This window comes from Manacus candei, unplaced genomic scaffold, assembly GCF_025592945.1.
Source record: "Manacus candei isolate 608988 ecotype Guabito, Panama unplaced genomic scaffold, ASM2559294v1 h1tg000017l, whole genome shotgun sequence".
Lineage (NCBI taxonomy): Eukaryota > Metazoa > Chordata > Aves > Passeriformes > Pipridae > Manacus > Manacus candei.
In genome coordinates this window covers 3,669,160-3,688,994 of record NW_026138065.1, presented here as the reverse complement: position 1 = coordinate 3,688,994, position 19,835 = coordinate 3,669,160, and the positions used below count along the sequence as shown (strand labels likewise).

The 19,835-nt window shown below is 38.6% G+C and overlaps 1 protein-coding gene across 1 annotated transcript in view; it reads right to left on the bottom strand.

The window, feature by feature from the left end:
• Window positions 1–2,486: 2,486 nt before the first annotated feature.
• Window positions 2,487–19,835, bottom strand: part of ACTN2 (actinin alpha 2) — a 68,319-nt gene continuing 50,970 nt past the window's right edge. Inside the window, exons 13-21 of the mRNA XM_051782837.1 lie at window positions 17,692–17,800; window positions 16,743–16,883; window positions 16,198–16,380; window positions 14,935–15,069; window positions 14,270–14,449; window positions 13,756–13,902; window positions 6,182–6,247; window positions 5,136–5,294; window positions 2,487–3,805 (exon numbers count right to left, since the gene is read on the bottom strand). Of these exons, the coding sequence (XP_051638797.1) occupies window positions 3,647–3,805; window positions 5,136–5,294; window positions 6,182–6,247; window positions 13,756–13,902; window positions 14,270–14,449; window positions 14,935–15,069; window positions 16,198–16,380; window positions 16,743–16,883; window positions 17,692–17,800 (1,279 nt within the window). The 3' untranslated portion in view covers window positions 2,487–3,646. The remainder of the gene's footprint in view (window positions 3,806–5,135; window positions 5,295–6,181; window positions 6,248–13,755; window positions 13,903–14,269; window positions 14,450–14,934; window positions 15,070–16,197; window positions 16,381–16,742; window positions 16,884–17,691; window positions 17,801–19,835) is intronic.

The window sequence follows — 19,835 nt, the reverse complement described above, 5'->3', positions numbered from 1 at the left end:
AACTTGGCTTAAAATTAGAAAGGAATTACATATTTTAAAAAGAGACTAATATGAAATAAAATCCAGCTTAGAACAGTCAGTTTTCTTAGATAAAAATATTTGGTCTGAAACAAGTAGAAATCTCACCAGAACGTACTAGCAAACAACTATCTATAATGCAGACTTAACACTGCTGGTGGCTCCTCAAATAAAATGCCCTCTGAACATAAGCAGAAGATAGACTGATGCACAGGCAAATAAGTGCACAGGTTGTTAACCATAAAACTTGGGGAAGAGGGACACGGGCAATGAACAGGTATTATTTTCTCATTTAAATATTACTGGAACTGTTTGTAGAAGCCCACCAAAAAATATTGATGCCATTACAGTGCTGGAAACATGCTCCTAATGGCCTGTTCTTACACTAGCAATAATTGAACAATTACTTCCTTCCAGAATTCTCTCAACCACAAGCTATTTAAGTTGAGAAAGAAAACTGCTTGCCATCCAAATCCATGAATAACCTGAATAAAAGAATTATTCAAGAACTGGGAAACTGAACAACAGGATGTTCTCTGATGAAAATACAAGCTGCTAGGAGCGGTTCTGCTCCAAACCTTTTGTGGTCAGTGAGTAAGAAAAGCAACATTGGAAACTATGTACAAAGAAAGGAAGTATAAAGGAAACATAGAGCTGACACCAGATTTCTAAATGCATCAGCACCTTTCTAAAATCACTATCTGAAAATTATTACTATAAAATCAAGATTATCTTGGCAGGAAGGTTTTCAAAGAACTGTTTTGTCCATGTAAAGTCACAGAAGACATTATCTGTATTACAGTCATTAAGGCAACTTAAAATGTTACTGACTTTTTGAATTGTAAGTTATTCTGTAACCTTCATTCACATGATCCTCAAAATAATGATGTACCTTCACCCTTTGAGCCTTGATTTGGCCCCTGTGATTGGCATACCCATTACCCTGAACTCAGTTACTGGACTTTTTTGTAGTAAAACTAGTTTGCTGCCAGAATTGAGTAAATAGAAAACACCATTGCATTGATTCCTAGTGTGAAGAGTGATCCTGAAGAAATATACAAATGCCATCTCCTGAAAATGGAGCCTTAGAGGAAAAGGAAATCTCTCTCTAAAACCCATAGCCCCGGAAAGTGACCACAGAATATTTTAAAGAACCTTGAGGTTTACCCTTTGTAGGGTAAAATAGCACAGTTTACTTATATTGATGGAGGAAATCACTTTATGACACTTCTTCATTTTACATGAAAGGCATATTAATATGGTATAACATTTTTAGACAAGTATGGATGGATAATTAATCCCTGCAGCTCTCTGATACTGGTTCTTTTGACTCTAGAAACTAGAAACTTGATATAGGATTGAAAAAATTGCTTTGCAAAAGTCTTTTTCTCTTGCTGCTGATAACATTATCTCTCATATGCTTTGATCAACAGAACATTTAGCTAAAGAAGAAGTTTAGAAGTCCCTTCCATACTATCAAAAATAGGAACAATATCACAATATAAAAACTAGCAGGTAGAGAACATGAACAACACATGTTGGAAGTGTTAGATATAAACTGTCTCTCTGTCAATTTTTAGCATAATCCTGCCTGTAGCACTGAGATTTTGCTTTTGTGCCACATTTGGAAGCTCAGTGTTTTATTCTTCCAGTTGCATTAAACTGTGACAATGAGAGATATATAGAGTTATTTTTTACTAGGATTCAGTCTGTTCAGCAGCCATTTAGCTGGAAATGGCATTGCTTTAAGGCAGAGTTTCCTGACTTAGTTTGTACAGGCTCTGTCATCACAGAAAGAAACGGCCCTGCATCATGTCAGTATCGGCCATGGCAGTAGCAACTTATGGCTGTGTGCAAGGCTGCACATGCACTGTAGGAGATATGATCCTAGCCCTAGTAAGTCCTCTGCTGGCCTTTGAACACAAGGTGGAGGAGGAAGAGGTATTTGATCATTGCCTGTCTCCTCTGGGATTGTTTTGAAATTGCTCTCACTCCATGCACCTTACCTGCAGGTGCCTACTTTAGCACTGAAATGACACACAGATTTTTAATGTTTGCCATCCTTAGATTTCCAAACAAAGGCCAGTGAAATCACCATTGAATACTTAACATCTGCTTTTTTGCATGAGGAAAAAGAGAGATACAGGAAAGTTAAGGCCAACATCTTCAAAAGCATTAGTGCCTAAGTCTCATGGAAATCAATCTAAGCTTGGAGTCTAACAAGCTATGGACATTTGTGCTCAGGTGACCTAAATGGAAACTCTCCCACTCATTCTGAGATCCATCTTTCTTCATGAAACCATACCTGCCCCTGCAGCACATAGCAATTGTTGTTCATGGAAACACAATGTATTGAAATGCACAACATACTTTTTTGAACTTTTAGCATCTGAAAACTCCTTTGATGTTCAGAAATGTTTCCAGTTCTTAGAGGGAACCACTGGATAATTGACAATGACAGAGTCTCATAAGGTTTTGAAAAGCAGACTTTATTTAATAGGCACATCATTGCTTTAATAGCACTGGGCTGCACAGCTCACTTCACCATTTGTAAACGGTTTTTTTTGATTACATTGCATTTCCTCAGTGTCAGTAGGATTCAAGTAAAAAAGTTACTGCTTTTACTTCTCTATGATTTCTCAAGATGGAAAAAGAACAGTAAACAACTAGCACATAGGAGCAGAATGCAGACAGAACTGCCTGTGACGCAGTAGAAGACAAACTGAATTTTTTGCACTGAACAGTTAAAGCTGCCAGACAACCACACTACATTTGCTCAGATGGGAGTTTGCAATATGCAGGATAGAGATGAATGTTGCCCACTAATACATATGATAATGCATTCTTATACTGAGAAACAAATACTGTTCAACACAGACAAGAATGAGGGTTTCAAAACAGAACAGTTCACATGAAATTAGCTTCCTTCTTATTTCCGATTATAAAAGTTGTACTCCCTCAGCTGTAAAAGTTAAAGGCCTAAAAGAAAAGTACTGCTTACAGAACTCTAAATCTGCAATTTAATCAGCTTTTCCCCCCTATATTACAATCCTTTGTGACAAAAGCATAGCATTCTGGATTATTTTTGCAATTAAGTAGTTTACTTGGTTGTTATATTTCTTCCCTGAAAAACTGCATTTTAATATTTTATTAAATTCCACCGGTAGAAGCATACAAAATCAGAAATCATGAGAGGAAAATAGTATTGCTCTACAAAAGAAAAAAGCGTGACTTCTAACATACTTGTAGGAACATTGTAAAAGAAGCGCATATGGCATTGAAACATTTTGAAAATGGATAAATATTTTGTGAGTTTCAATGTTCTTATGTTTTACATTCTATTTTCTGAATGGATATTTCAAAGTTATTATCTTGAGATTTTTTTAAATATATTTTAATATATTTTCTAGCATCGTATAGGACAGACAACCTAAAACCAACAAGGCAGATATCTAGCGTGCTGCACACTTCAGTATACACCAGTTAGTTACTAGCACTTTACACTGACGGTACCCTACTGTGTTTGTAAAACTTGTTTTTAAATCAGCTTGTCAAAGCTTTTGAGAAGCAATCTGGGCAATAAGGTGGGTATTTTTAGTGTCTACCATGAATGAGGCCAATTACAGAATCAGAGGTCGCTCTCTCCGTACAGTGCTGATGAAAAAGAGGTGTAATCCAGAGCCCCAGGAACAGAGCCTGGGCCGGTGTACGGAGGCATTCTCTTGATGCAGTACTGAGCCTGCTCAGGAGGCAGTTCTCGGCGCAACTCATCTGCCAGGATATAAGGCTGGGAGGGGGGAAAAGCATTGACAAATTCAGTATGTATTCTTCAAAGACACAGTATTTTTTTTTTCTGTAGCTGTGACTAATAAATTTGGACATCCTGCCTATTTTTCTGAGACCAGATATTTTCCCTGGTAAATTCCATCCCTAATTATGAGTTGAAGTGGACAAGTCTACCAACAAACTGATTAGGTCAAAATGCAGTCTCGGGGTATGTGACTGTGCACATTAGCTACCAAGCACTGTGCAGCCACGGGTAGGCTGCTATTGATACAGCTCATCCCAACATAGTCAGGATCTCAGAAGTGCACTACTGCCCCTTCTGCAGTGACAGGACAGACACAGATGGTTCCTGTTAGTTTCAAGATTCTAATATATGTGTAGTGAAAGATGCATTATTGTTCTTAATGGTTTGCATTTATGATATGAGGGATACCCTCTGTTAACAGACTTGACGTTGCTTAAAATAGCAATGTAATGAAAACCGCTTTTTCCTGAGACCATCTTCCACATGAATTGCTACTGAGTACGTGTCTGGAATTCAAAATGTGGTCCACATTAACTGAGATCACAAAATCAATACAAACAGGCAGAATGAGAAAATCAATAGAGCGAGCTTGGGCAAATAGACCTGTGCTGCTGTGATCTCTCCTTTCTGCACAGCACAGGATTGGTTTCCTGGCAGCACTGTTTATGGTCCTGACTCCTCCAGAAGCTCTTGTGTTGCCATTATACACCCTCTCCTCTTGATACACCACTCACCAGTGGATCTGGCAGTGGGCAGGAAAGTATGCCAAATTCAGGAGCTTCTCCCACAAACCCTGTAACTAGGGCCTCCTGCTTCTGGCTCCTCCTGGGATAGGGGTACACCACATTGCATTGCCCTGTTGAATGAGCTGTTTGGTCACAACATGGCTCAAAATTAGGTAAAGTCTTGTGCAACTGACCCAGGCTATGTTCCAGACGCCCAAACTTCGCATTGAAACATCCAGACAACAGCATGAAAGGCAGAACGAGTTCCCCTCTAATCAAGGATGTTGTGTGGAAATAGCCTGATGTACAATATATCCATTATACAGACCAACTGTCCAAGTCTTGTCTAAGATGTCTGATTTTGTGTTTGCTCTCTGGGATATGAGAATACATGGACCAAGCCTTGTATTCTGCACCTGTTTCAGGTAAGAATCTTGGTTCCAAGCAAGACAAAAAGGCAAGTGCTTTCTCTGAAGTTTTACAAACTACAAACAAAGCTTCCCTATTACTAACAGGCTTGTATAAGAAGGGCTAAAGAGGAAAGCTGTTGAATCCTTACAGCCAGCAGCATGGTGACTGACCTTATCTGAAGCCAGGATTCTGAAGGAAGCTATCACTTGCTCAGCTGTGTCTGTGTCTGCCGTTTCTCTGGTCATGAAGTCAATGAAGGACTGGAAAGTGACGGTTCCTTGCCCATTGGGGTCAACCAGAGACATGATTCGGGCAAACTCAGCTTCACCCTTTCACAGAATCCAAAACAAAAAATGGTCACCGTAATATCAATCTCCAGCAGCCCGAACTTCTCACGAACCAGTCGGAACCGCTGGTTACTGACCCTTTAAAGCATTTTCCTGACTTAGGAACATCAACGTCAGAGTTGATGAAATCTGGGATCTTAAATGCCCACCCCTCTTTTGTAAAAAGGACTGTACTTTTGAAAAATGTATCCTTTGTCCTAACTACCGAGTATGTACCTTTCAATTAACTGTCTCCAGTTTCTCTCCCTCCTACCCTCTCTTAGTGCCTGTTTAACTTGTTTTAACTTAACACTTCATTTTCCACCTCATTCTAAAACCATTGTAAATTTAGGTACCACACAGGAAGGTGAAACAATAGCCCAAGAAGCAGTGTACTTGCAGACCCACTGAACTAAGAGAGGGAACAATTCTGAAAATTTCGTGCCAAATACATGTCAATTTAACTAAGGATGATCATTTTGTTTGGGTGAATTTGGGAGGAAATTTTTAGAATAAGTAATTGAAGCAAAGAAAATGCAACTCCCAAAGCAAGTTTATGAAAATTAAACAGTAATAAACTCATTCTTCATCATGCAGATAGAAAAGGATAAGTTTTAAAAAAAATAATTTAGTAACTCCTAATTTCAACTTTTAAAGTTTCCTTAGTTCAAAGAGCAATGCATTGGACCACAGAATATGGTTTTTAAGTGTCTAGTTTTAACTTCCCTTTTAACCATTTGAAGTTAGAGAAAAAAACAAAGAAACAAGAAAATAGTATCTCTTGTGTAATTATATTAGTATTCTGTCTATTTAAATAAGCTTTAGTGTTGCTGTGGTTAATATTATAGCTATAAGCAGAATCAGTTGACATTGTTTCTTAAAACTCATACCAAATCATAACCCATTGAAATTAAGCAAGCTCTGAAATCATCATGGTCCATCAATCCATTCTTCCTCTATTGACCAAAACAATGTAAGGAATATAGAAGGGAAGGTTTGAAGAATCCCAGGCAATTTCCAGAGAGATGACGAGTTTAGACCATTGGCATATTGGATCCAGTGCATGAACAGTATTCATTGATGTTGCCCAATCAGGTCACCAGAATCATCATCAGTTTTAGAGGAGGAAGAAGTAACTAACATATTACACACAGGAAACAGACATTTTCACCACAAAAAGTAACATCAGGAAAGGTCAGGGGAGAGACAAGGGAGGAGATGAATGGGACAAGAATACAGAGAACACAACCATGGAAGACAAAGAGAAGGGCAAGGAGAAAAGTTTGTTACTAGACTAGTCAAACTCAGGAGATGCTCAAGCTGCCTCCCTGATATGAAATGTCTTTGAAAGGTTCTGCGTGGAATCTGTAGTGGCTATAAGTATAGTAAAAAACAGTCATGTAATTCACTCCAAGGCCAGGGTAGGTGCATTATGAGGGTAGGTGCTGACATATGGGAAATAAGTACAGGGATTTTCTTTCTGTCTGCTGGTTGTCAAGACCTGGACTACAGCAGAGATATGCATACTGGCTTAAAGGATGAGATTTACAAGACTTAGAAGTAGGTCAGCTGAAGTCCTTGTATAAAATGAGGTTGCTTATTTTCCGGGCAGTAACATATCTTTGACATTCTGGACTGAAAGCTGAGTAAACATTAAATGGCATGATAGTAAGAAGGTAACTGTTTCCTCTGTGCTGTGATATAATGCAGTGGTTTGGAGAGAATTGTATCATCCTCAATCTGGATAAAGCATAAGAGAACTTGTATTGAGTCCTAGGAAAGAAAAATTGGGAAAAGTCTGAGTGCAAGAAGCAGAGGAGCTCCCCTGGGTATCTAGCAGGGTCCAAATAAAACATCTCAAGCCAAGTAAAAGAAACAAACTGCATTTAACCGCATAGAAAAATACAGCCCCAAGTGATGATGACAGTCCATCTAATCCAGTTGTCTTCCCAGATATAGGATCTTTTCAAAGCATTATGACCAATAGACTGGAGCTTAAACACACAATCTCTTTGGCTATTATGTTGGTCTGTTTGAAAACAGAATTAAATCAGTTTCCTCTACCTGCAGGTCATTTCCAACCTGTCCTAGACTGATGAGGCAGGCTTTAAATTCATCAGACTGGAGATTGTGAGACTCGTCCTAGCATCCCATCACAGGTCATGCATTTGGGAAGGTGAAAGGAAAGAAAGAAAAGTCACAGATCAGGTTAGTTGGTTAGTAGAGAACATTCTACTTTTCTATTAATAATCACATTTTTACAGAATTTCATGGAAATGTATGTCAGCATATTGCAATGAATTACCTGAAAAGTGTACAGTTTTTGCAGTTGCATGCTTTAGTGTTTTTCTTAGTGAAAGAGGGTCCTCACTTCAACTAAAGAGTTAAAACTCTGCTTCCTCCACAGGGTTTGTTTTGGGTTTTATAAACATTTTTGCTGACAAGGCAGTTTTAATTCTATTGAACTGCCATTTGCTTCCTTCATTTTCAATTGTCATGCAGTGTATGTGAGATGCAATAAAAATATCACTGAACCTGGGCAAAACATATTTTCCCCGCTCAATTACTATTCCTTCACTCCTGATCTGATAATATTACTTAACATAATATACATATCTCAAAAGAGAGAAGTACAAAATAAATTTTTAATTGGCAACTTATTTTCAGTTATCTATCTTCTTTAATAATCTATACATTCAGGTTTTGCTTTGAAAACTGATTTTAAAAAAAGCCACATTGAATTCCAGGTTAAGTGGCTTCTAGGTTTAGTGGTTCATCAAACTGAACCAATTTTTTTTTTTTTTTACCAATACTTTTTTCTATTTTGCAGGTTAAAAAACTGCCACTAAATTCTTAAAAACAGACTGGCTTGTCTTTTTGTTCCTGTCCATACACAATGGGTACTACCAGAGAGGTACTTTAGACTGAGTTAGCATAAATACAATTAAAAAGATGTTCTAAGATGAAAAATTATTACCCCTATTGATTTTACAGTCATTTTGGAAAAGATCCAAGTTTTTCTGTCTGCTACATATTTGCCTGCTAGATGAATAATTTATTTTTTAAAAATTTCTATATAGCTATGCATAAGTAAAATTATAGGAGTTTTAACAAATGCACTGGGCTTATTTAATATACTAATAGGATGAAGTGGTATTTTATTAAGTTAATAACACCATGCATTTTTTGAAATATCATGCTGTTATTGACTCCCTCTGTGTCAACATCCACCAGATCCATAAAGGGAAGATGAAAAATAACAGTGGGAAGTCAATGAGGAGAAAAAAAGCAAAGTTACAAATCTGGAGCAGCATTTCGTTAAAAGCCATAATCACAGTAAACTTTTTATCCTTTAATATTTCCATTTTATAGGATAATTCCTGCTATAAAGCATTCAAAATGGTTTATTTTATCACTCTGAAAATGTTAATCTAGACTGGCTTAAAACTTTCAAAACCATCCTGGAGACAGGCTACGGAAGGTCACAGCAGGGGTGAAGTTATTTCTAATTTACCTTATTTCTAAAGCTGAAGATACTATTTTGTGACTGCAAATAAAATTATCTAAAAATGGGAGCTAAGAGCCAAACACTGTCATCCATCTTAAGCAGCTGTTGGTAGAGGACTATGAGCTACTTGACTCCTCTGGGGAGTCGGTGGTCAGTGTGTGCATGAGCTCCCCATCCAGGCACACAGGGCAGTGGGAGTCATGCAAGAAGCAGCGAAGGGCAGATGGGAGTGAGAGGACAGCACATCTACCAAGAAACCATTTTCTTTAGGAGAGAAGTGCAGTGCTTGTGCTGGAGCTCAGAGCTGTCATCTGGTTAAGTGGGACTCCCTAGTGAGTGTCCAAGTAGTTGTGCCAAGTGCTATAGCAGATTCTCACATTCTTGTAGTGAAATTTTCTTTTCTAATCTCCATTGTATGTGACCTAAAAAGGCATATTTGCCTTAGCAGTATATCAGAGTTTCAAGGGATTCAATAGCATTTTGTAATTAAGGCATAGAACAAGTCCATGCAAAGGCTTTCTCATTTGGAAATAGCTCATGCTATTTATTTTTATTGTTTGTACACCAACATTAGGCACTGAAATTCATTTTTTAAAGCATATAAATAACTTTGACTTGTTCATCTTTTCCTGCCAATACAAAGTAAAACACTGAAAACTCACTTCATGTTTCATTATTAGTCCCCAGAAATCTTTTCCCTCCTCCTTGTGATTTATATTTGGCTTTATAAAACAAGTGAGCTTCTGAGTCAAGTTAATCCATTCTTAAATATGTCCTTCATTTTCCTGAATGCTAATTGACCTGCATAAGCCTGAATATATGGTTCCTTTAGTAGGGAGCTGTTGTTTTTCTTTTAGTAAAATATAGGGTGGTATGATGCTATTGTTCATCATGCAGACCTCCTACTTGAAATCTGTAGTTTGCACAAAAATCAATAGTAGAATATGTTAGCAGCCATTAGGATATTGCAGGCAGAACAGCTGCAGATATTTTCTCACATACTTCACAATCTTATTTAGAATTTACTAAATATACTGAACATGAAAAAGGAATCCCTCCATAAAAAGACTTCAAAACCAGTGACTGACAATGTGTCTGTGTGGTGTCCCAGTTTGGCTGCATACCATTATTCAGCATCATTTTGAACACTTCTAAGCTGCTTCTGTGATTCAGACATTGTGTCCCACTTTCTCTTTTTCAGTCTGTGCAGTCACATTTAGGAAGGAAATAGCAGCACTGCTAAAGATTTATATTTATACCTACAACTAGACTGTGCCCTCAGGCACAGCCTCCAGCAAGGAGTAATGGGAAAGCAGCAGCATCCTCAGGAATAACCACTGGGGTACCAAGGTGCGTACCTGCCTGCTGGAAACACAAGAGGGCTGCCCCCTTGACCCAAGGGAGAGAGCATATTTACCACTGGCCTTTACAAAGGTGACTTGTAAAGCTTTCTGTGCCACTGCATCTCTGATGGTGGATGCTCTGACAGAAACAGAACTCTTCCTGCCCTTGTAATTCTCAGATGCATGGTGCCCACTTACGCCATTTTGAGAATCTGGGACATACAGCCCCCCACCCCAAAAAAAAAGTTGTAAAATGCTGAAGAGCTTTCTTTCAAATATTTGAGATGTAGAAGACATTTAAAACTATTCACCCAATTATTTAGCTCTATTTCAAAGGATTAAAAACTGCAGAATTAAGCCACGTAATGGATTATGAACTGTAAGATTTTTATTTTTTTAATACAGTCTTCCTAGGCAGGAAGACAGAGGTTCCTTCCACAGATTTATAAGCAAAGGATGTTGTTTCTAGAAGCAATCTATAAAACGTTAGATTTATGTATACCCAAAAAATGTTCTTTAAAATGAGGAAGGGAGTACTCTGCCTATTAGTACTTTGCTGACATCCTCAACACAGACTAAGAGTCAGACATTAAGAAATGTTTTAAATTGGAGAAATACCACAGAAGTCAGAGCTATAGCATGCATAAATGATTCTGTTGTGCTTAGATATTTAAAGCCTCCTTGTCAGAGACAGAATTAATTTTCGGAATCCTCTCTGGCTATTCATCCTTGTGAACGGCAGTCCAATTCTTTCAGAGTATTTTTTAAACTGCATCAGGCATTCAGATATGCTGCTAAGTGCAACAAAATTTTTACGTATACTGTTAATTCCATCTGACATGGAAAAGACAGTATTTTTCATGTTTGTGCTTACTTTCAGATAATCCAGTTTTATCTTCATTTCTATTTAAGGAAATTGAGACCATAAAGGAATCCATTATTGCCTTCTCTGTCTAAATTCCAAGTTTAAAGTCTTCATTATTTTGTGTAAGCTGACATAACTCTGAAGCACCCTAAGTTTCCTTTATTCACCAACACTAAAGATTCATGTGTGCAAGGACATAGGAAAGACAGAAAAATGAAAATTGAGCCTGCCTTTCTCAAACATGTTTGTTCAATATCTCCTTCTAGCCTGTGTAGATTGAGTTGCATCTGTCCATTAAGTAACACTGTAATTTAATCCGTATAAGCTTCTCTTTTATCAGTGTTTCCTACTATCTGTCCCCTGCAGAAAGCCTGGCTTGATGGCTGAGTGGTTTAGAGTTTACCTTCTTCCTTTCTTTAACTTGCATTATGCTACAGAGAACATAATTGTTACACTGTCAGAAGTCCTCCTAGACTAGTTTCCCATGTCTGATGCTGACAGAAGGGGTCCACTAAAGAGGGCATTTCAAAAGGGTCTTTCCCTTTACATAATCCTTCCAGACCTCTCTTGTAAAGCCGTTGGATTATATCTGAAATGAGGGAAGGCAAAGTCTACAGCTAAACTTGCAGTCCAGGCCCAGGTTATTGAGGCCAAAGAAACAAATGAGTATGAATCATGAATGATAGATGAATTATCTGTCTCCTTACGCCTCTGACCCAGTCACTCAGGCTTCCTGCAACAGAAGCCAGGGCAGAAGGAGCACAGCCTGAAGCCATGAGTCATTATAGCCTGAGGAAAGGAGACAGTCAGGGATAGGTAAGAATCTAGGAGATGGGAAGCAATTTTTGTGTTACACATTATTGTTGTAGCCCATCTCCAGTGTGCTGCCAGCTGTGTGACATGACCACCCTCTTCCGGGTCATGCAGACTTTCCTAAGGCCTTGTTCTATTGTATCCTTTGCTATCTCAATCTTATTGTATCTGCAAAGCCTAAAAATCCATAACAATAGGGACGGTTGGTGTATGATTTAGCTTTTCCCTTCAAGACATTGTGAGGCACCAAGAGATGGCCACAGTATCTCCTCAGTCACTAAACCAGCCTTGCTGCAAGTGTGCCAGAGAACTCATCTGTGAACTACAAAGGTACAGGGATCCTACAAATAGCCATCCAGTGTAAGATATACCAGGATTCAGTCACCTTGCTTCCTTGTTTTTAGGGAGCTGTCAAGTGTTTGTGCAAAGTCCCTGTTTTTCTTTAATGAGGTCTCTCAAATACTGGCATGTAATTTATCCAGGCCTGGTACTCTGTCTGCTTTTAATAGCTCTAATTGCTCAGTTATCTGCTCCAGTGCATTGGGAAAGCCATTTAGTATGCTACATCCTTCCACCCCAGAAAACTTATCTCTGTTTCTGTGATGTTATCTTCTGCTTCCTTAGAAAATACAAAGAAAAAAGAATTATGCTGCACTAGGATCACATTAAGATTTTTCCATAAAATCCATTCCTGGTTCCCGTGTAGCTAAACTTCCTTATGCTTGCGTGTTTCTTCACAAAGCAGAGCTTTGGTAATTCTGTTCTTCTTTGTAAACAGTTAAGGGTATTCTAAACAATATTTAGCAAACTAAGACTGTCAGTACCCAATGGATATGAAATGCAAGTGCAGGTATGGGTAACCAGTTTGAGTAGAGCTGGACAAACAGGATGTAAGGGAAAAGAAAGTGGCATTTTGCTATAGCCTGAAATGATTTGAAGAAGCTGACTCACGTGATAACAGAATATAAGTCAAAAGTTGTGCACAGACTGCTAAGTGCAGCAATCCGTACTGGTAAAAAGGCAGCAGCTCGATGCTGCACTATGGTAACTTTTTTCAGTACGTGAACTGCGAACTTGGTTTTGAAGGTGGGTTCAAGCGAGCACAGAGCCATCAAAGCTAACTCATGTACAGATTGTTCTCCAGTTGGGAATGTCAGATCCCTATCTGCATGTATTTTGCTATTGTGTCTATTAGTAGTTGTCTTTTTAACCCTCTGACCATGAATACTGCATAACTTATAAAGGTAGTTTCTTCACAGTATTGTTTTCCTTCCTACTTTTTTATTCATCAATATTTAGATAAGTGAAAAAAATAACAGCCTGTTATTTCCCATATGCAGCCAGAAAAATAAAGGATATTCCTGGACAGCTATCAGTGCCCCAATTATATTTCTAGGGAGGTAACTTGTGATTCAAAAAAAACCCACCTGTAATCCAGATTACAGCTTAATTTAATGAGATGTAAGCAAACAGCAAGTACATAGAACATGCTGTACTATCTTAAAATAAAGGGCATGTTATTAGCCAAAACACACAGATTTATTCAGCTCTAGTTGTTATTTGAACAAATACTAAACCATACTAGCAGAACTATAATTCTGCATTACATTTAAAGAGTAAAAATTAATCTTTAATTTATCTGTACAATGCTATTAGGTCGTGTGGGTCCCTGAGCAACCTGACCTAGCGAGTGTCATCCCTGCCCATGGTGGGAGGTGGAAATAGATGATCCTTAAGGTCCCTTCCAACCCAAGCCATTCTATGACTTTATAAGGCTATAAATTCTTTCTTAACTAATCTTTTTTTTCTCCTTTAAAAAGAGCCCATTGCTACTGCATTTGCAGTTTTTTAAAAAGGCTTACATTTGGAATGAAAACAAACTCACTTTAAGGAAGAATAAAGATTGCTAGTTGAGAAAAAGCAGGAGTACTGTACCCTGTCAAAATGATTGAATGATGCTCTGAAGTCATTCATTTGTTCCTGGGTGATACCCTTGGCATCTCTTGTGAGGATCTGAGTCTCAACCTCGTTGATAGTTCGAGCAATGGTGGTAAGTAGAAGCTCCCATCCAACACGGATGTGCTATGAGAGAGAAAACACTTATTTATTACAGAATCAAATATATTCTTCTAAGGGTATAAAAAGTGCGATAAGAAAAAAATCAGCTCCAAGTATTTATGTGATACATTTTCCATACCACTAACTCTGTATTATGACCAAGGATCATTAAAAATAAAAATGGCCTTCAGAAAAATACAGAACTCATTTCTAAAATGGGTACTTCTTCCCTAAAAGTGAAAATAAATGAAAATGAAACAAGTCTTATGAGACTATCATAAAACCTGCCAAATTTCATCCTTTGTGGCAGTACCTTCGTATCAGGGAAGGTAGTTACACAGCAGAAGAGGGCAGAATAAACTAACAAGTACAAGAGGGAGTAAATGTCTACCTCCATAGTATAGTTGGTGTGCTTGTTGTCAAACACCAAGGCTTCCTGTATAAGCTGATGATCTCCTTCTAGTTTGTCAATGTTGTGTTTATAATTAATGATATTGTGCTCATATTGCTTCAGCTGATTCATCTGGTCCTCCAAAGGCCCTGTCATTTCAATAGAACTGCGGGCGATTTCCTGTCGGAAGAAACAAAGACACCCCCCAGTCCCGCAAAATTTGAGCTTCATATTTGCTAATTTGACCAACTTTAACATAAATACATTGTATTTTTATACTAAGAAGCAATAGTAATAAAACATTCATATAGTGGAGATGAGAAATTTTGCTGTAGAAAACACATTTCAAAAGAAATGTGGCACATTTATATCTGGAATCAATATTGAGACCCCAGTGATCTTAGTATCTTTTCTACAAAAAGCAGAAGCTAAACAGTAATTGTTTAGTGATTGATTTTTCAGAGCTGAATCTCCTGCTCACCATTAAGGTACCACTTGTACAAGCTTCCACAGTTTTAAAAATCACCTTAACAGTTGCTAAATAGTTCAGGATCAAACACCTGGTAAACTATCATGGACTTTGCTGTTGCCCTGTATATAAAGTAGAGATAAAAAATTATAAACCACTTTGTTCATCAGCTTCTGCATGAGAGTCTGACACGCACTTCCATCTTGGTCTGGATCCATGGCCCGATGACATTGGCCTGAGCGGCAAACTGGCGACGCAAGCGCTCGTTGGCGTGTTGGCGGGCTAATTCCTCCTGCAAGGATTGATCCCTCTGGGGCACCAGCTGCTTCACCTGTTAAGTGGGAAAGTACTAAATGTGAGTAGGCACAATCGAACAGTTTAAAAATAAATGGAACAAATAAGTCTGCAGTGACTAATTTTTGGTATCGGTCTTAAGGTCGATATCAGAAGAACAAGCCAGAATCATGATTACTCTTTTATTAACAAATTCTTTGCTAACATAAGAAATTGATAATGTGGTCTTGGGCAGCCTGACGAGACAGACTGAAATGGAGAGGGAAGAAATTCTCACCTTTGGCTGGATTCAAGTTCAAGACAATTATTTCACTTGAAATACTGTTAGAGCAATTACTTTGTTTTTCTTTTGAAATATGGGTGATTTTACAATCTCTAAGTAATTGTTCTAAGAACAGTTGGTGGAAATCATTTTATTTGAGCACAGCCATTGTGACAGTATGAGACATGTTCTGTCCATCATGTGTATCTGAAGGTCTCTAATTCATTGCAAATGCTTTTGTTTGGCTTACCCTTCTGAATTGCCCAGGGAGATTCTGGCCTTAGTCCTTACTGCTTGGTTTTTATAACCCACTGAGCGTGTGTTCTTGTCCATGTAGGTTTATGTTATTCTACACTCTACACAATAATGTACCTTCACCATATTATCTGTCTTGGTTCCTAATTAAATAAAGTTTGTGGGAATGCTCTAGGAGCCTCTCTTTAATCCCTCTCCAGGAATTTTCAATTGCCAATACCAATTTCAGTCTAATTGGATGGAACATTAATGGTCCCAAAAAAGCTAATTTTATATAACATTTGTGAAAAGCAGCATCTGGGTAGAAGAGACACACATACTACTGTTTATACTAAGAGAAAGAATACAATAATTTTACGTTCTTTTAACAGCACGCCCTGGCCAGCCACCAGCTCTGCATTAGCCTGAACACATGGTTCTCTTGCCCCACTAAAAGCCAAGGAGGACACAGGTAATACTGAGTGACAGGAGCAAGGGATATTGTGAAGCAAACATAAAGGATAGCATAAGGTACTGTAGAAAGTTCATTCTGGCATCTGATGATCTAGAATAATTTAGAGACTTATTTTAAAGTTCTCTGAATACTCTCAGTATTCCTAAACTAGAACACTGTGTTACAATGTCCTTTATGTATTTAGCATACATTACCTTTTCCCACTTGCTGCGAATCTCATCAACAGTAACAGTGCTGTAAGGATTGGTTGCACTTATTCTCATGCTGTAACTCTGGATAACTTTTTCAACTTCATTCTGGATCGACAGTATGGCCTGTCTTTCACCATCTGCCTCTGGCAAAGTTGCTTTAAATTGATCGTGTGCAGAGATCAAACTCTAAAATCAGAAACAGAGGGGGAAACCATGAAAACTTTAACATTTCTTCCAACATCTGGAACATCTGCTGTAAATAAGCACAGCTCCTCTCTCAGCCTCTCAAACATCCTGTCTACATGTATCTGTAGATACAGGAAATAACACATTTAGATACATTCACAAAACAGCCCTCAAGGACTTTATCAGGACCATTGTTTCATACCAACAAAGACCTCCATTTATAATAGAGCAGGCATGGCCCATCACAAAGAAAATGTCAAGACAGATATGGGTATTTTTCTTACAAGTGTTCTACTCTCCCAGAAGGAAAATCTTCCTTTCTTGTTTTCCCTATGACTCTAAGCAAAAAAAAAACCATTTACCTGAATTTCCTCTATACTATGAACAATAAACATGTCCTGTAGGTCTTCCATAGCACCTTCCATCCAGTTGTTGAACGGAGCAGCTCTTTTGGCAAACTCCAGGTGAAGCTGATCGATTGTTTCGAGCAATTTCTCCGTCCTCTGTACAGGTTGGGCAAAGTACATTCCTTTGTTACTAGGGCAAGATCTAGCTCCACATAACACATACCCACCCATGCACAAAGTCATGCCTTGTCTTTTCAAAAGCATTTGATTGCATTGACTGATTTCACCACCTGCTTTGAGGATTCCCACTCAAGGCAATAGGACTAATTGCAGTAAAGATACTCTCATATCTAACACATTAAAAGTGTATGCCTTTGAAGTATAACTACTGATATTTTAAGTATTTTTGTTGGGAACTATCTGCAAATGAATTAAAATCTGCTAATCTTGATTTAGTAAATTTAGTAATTTCTTGTAAGTACAAAAAGGAAGAGTTAGACATATGTTTTCCACTTTGGCATACATGTATGTGACTTCCTCTTTTCCTAAGAAATAAAGTTTTGGAAAGTAACTCAGTGCTTTGGAATACTTACTACCAAAATATTAACCCACTGCTGGCCAGATAAGTATGCAAGACTGCAAATTCAAATAAGGATGAAAAGGTACGTAACCAATGGCTTTTGTTAGCCGTGCTGGACATCAAATTCCCACAGAGTGGTGCTACAAACTACATGCCACTTATTGCTGCTTTAGAAGTATCCCTGGCAGCTGAGTACTCTCAAGTCTGCTCTGAGCAATCCTATCTGTTTGCAAATGAAGTCACACAAAGATGAAATGGAGATCTGAGGAAAGCGTTTGGATTCCAAAGTGGATGCTCAATGGCACCATTTCCAGATCTGAAATAAATGGTTCATTTCCCCCTCCCTGCCTCAGCTGAGCTGCTGATTGTTGTTATACGGTTTACCTCCAGTGCCTCTCTCCTTTTCTGAGTGAGTGTTCCCAGGCTGTCCCATTGGTCGCATATCTTTTGGCATCTATCATTGACACTTGCAGCATCGTGGTAGTCTAGTTCACTAAGAAAGAGTGAAGACAAAAATCTGTGTGACTTTCTGAAAGACAGGAGCAGTTGCACTGTTCACATTCCCACTGGCCCTGAGTAATTCTTCCCCTCTTTTTTTGCAATATTTCTCCTCAAGGCAAGCAAGTGTTGCAGTATAGGAATGTGTCATCTAGATATTCAGCATTTCAAGAAGCACAGCACAGAATCAGGATCAATCTCCTCTGTTGTGAGAAAAATCAAGTATCCATCTGTTACATCCAGGTATTAAAGACAATTAAGGTGTCTAAGCATCTTTATCTTAGCTATTCCTGTGGCACAAGCAATTTGATCTCCTGAAGACCATCATGCTCCAGTCTGGGTGTTTATCAAGTTTCTGAAGATTGGTATGGTTTTAAATTAATTGGCCTGAAATATATATTTTGTTCTAAATAATCCAATGATCCTTTCAATCCTTTTACGCTCTGAAAATATTTAACTGAGAAATATACCTCAGGTTCATTCAAAGCATAATCTATCTCACAGGCCTGGCAATACTAATAGGGGCTGCCCAGATCTGGGACACAGAGAGCAATTTTCATCTTCCTTTTCAGGAAGTCCTCACAGAGCTACACCACAGAACCGGCTAGTTCAGAGACCAGGGATCTTCAGACCCACATGTGCCACCAGCATGAATCAGCACACCCAGAAAGGATGTGGCAGTTACCATTCCTTTTTCACCTATATTATCCTGATAGAAAGAACTTACTATTGTGCCTGAGACTGGAATAAATTTTTAAGGCTCAGTACTGAGATTCTGCACTGAGTCTGCCTCAAACCGAATTTTTTATTTTGGTGGCAGCTAATACCTATCCATAACACAATACATGTGTTTGACACTTTGGAAAGTCATTTTTATCAGTGTATCACCATCCACTGAATTCAGTTCTTGGCTGGTCCTTGAGGATACTTTGCCCAGTACTAAGCATTGCAGAGATTGTGATTATGTGACACATGGCAATATGAATCTAAGATTTACTCTGAGGCTTGAGTAAGTCAATAAATGCAGATAGAATTTTTTCCCTTTTTTTGAGTATTCTTCCCTAGGCAATTTGCAAGGAGATTGTACAGATCACACTGCCAGTAACAGAGAATCACAGAGCACAAAAAGAGAATAGAAGCAGTTTTCCTCTGTGAAGCCACAGGCCAGAAGCCAGAAGCTCTGTAGGCCAGAGGCAGTGCTCATGCTTCCTCCACAGAGCAAACTGATTTGGGATAAAGCTGAGAAGTATGTGAAACATTCTGTTTAAAAGAGGCTTCAGATGTTCTGCAATCAATTGACTGTTGAAAGTGAAGAATGGTAAAACAGGTAAAAATAAGATGCCGTAACAGAATCACAGAAATACAGAATGGGTCAGGTTGGAAGGGACCACAGTGGGTCATCTGGTCCAACCTCCCTGCTGAAGCAGGGTAATCCAAGAGCACATTGCACAGAATTGCATCCTGCTGGTTCTTGAATATCTGCAGTAAAGAAGACTCAACCTCTCTGGACAATATATTCCAGGGCTCAGTCACCCTCACAGTAAAGAAATTCTTCCTCATACTCAGAGGGAATTTCCTGTGCCTCAGTTTCTGCCCTTTGCCTCTTGTCCTGTTGCTTGGCACCACTCAGGAGAACCTGGCTCCATCCTCTTGACACCCTCCCTTGAGATACTTAGAGACATTGATGAGGTCCCATCTCAGTTGTTTCTTCTCGAGGCTGAACTGGCCCAGCTCCCTCAGCCTTTCCTCACAAGAGAGATGCTCCAGTCCCCTAATCATCTTTGCCCTTGTTGAACTTCAGACAGTTCTGCTCTGCCTAATTCTCCAACCTGTTGAGGTCCTGCTGAGGGCTGCACAGCCCTCTGGGATATTTACCCACTCCTCCCAGTCAAAAATTAAAAATTTAGTCAAATTTTGACCTGATCCAAAGAAGCACTTAAGTATGAGCTTGCTTTAGGAACAGTGATAGTGTCACAAAAATAATCCACTGAGCAATATGCTTTAGCACTGCTTCAGAACAAGGCTCCTGT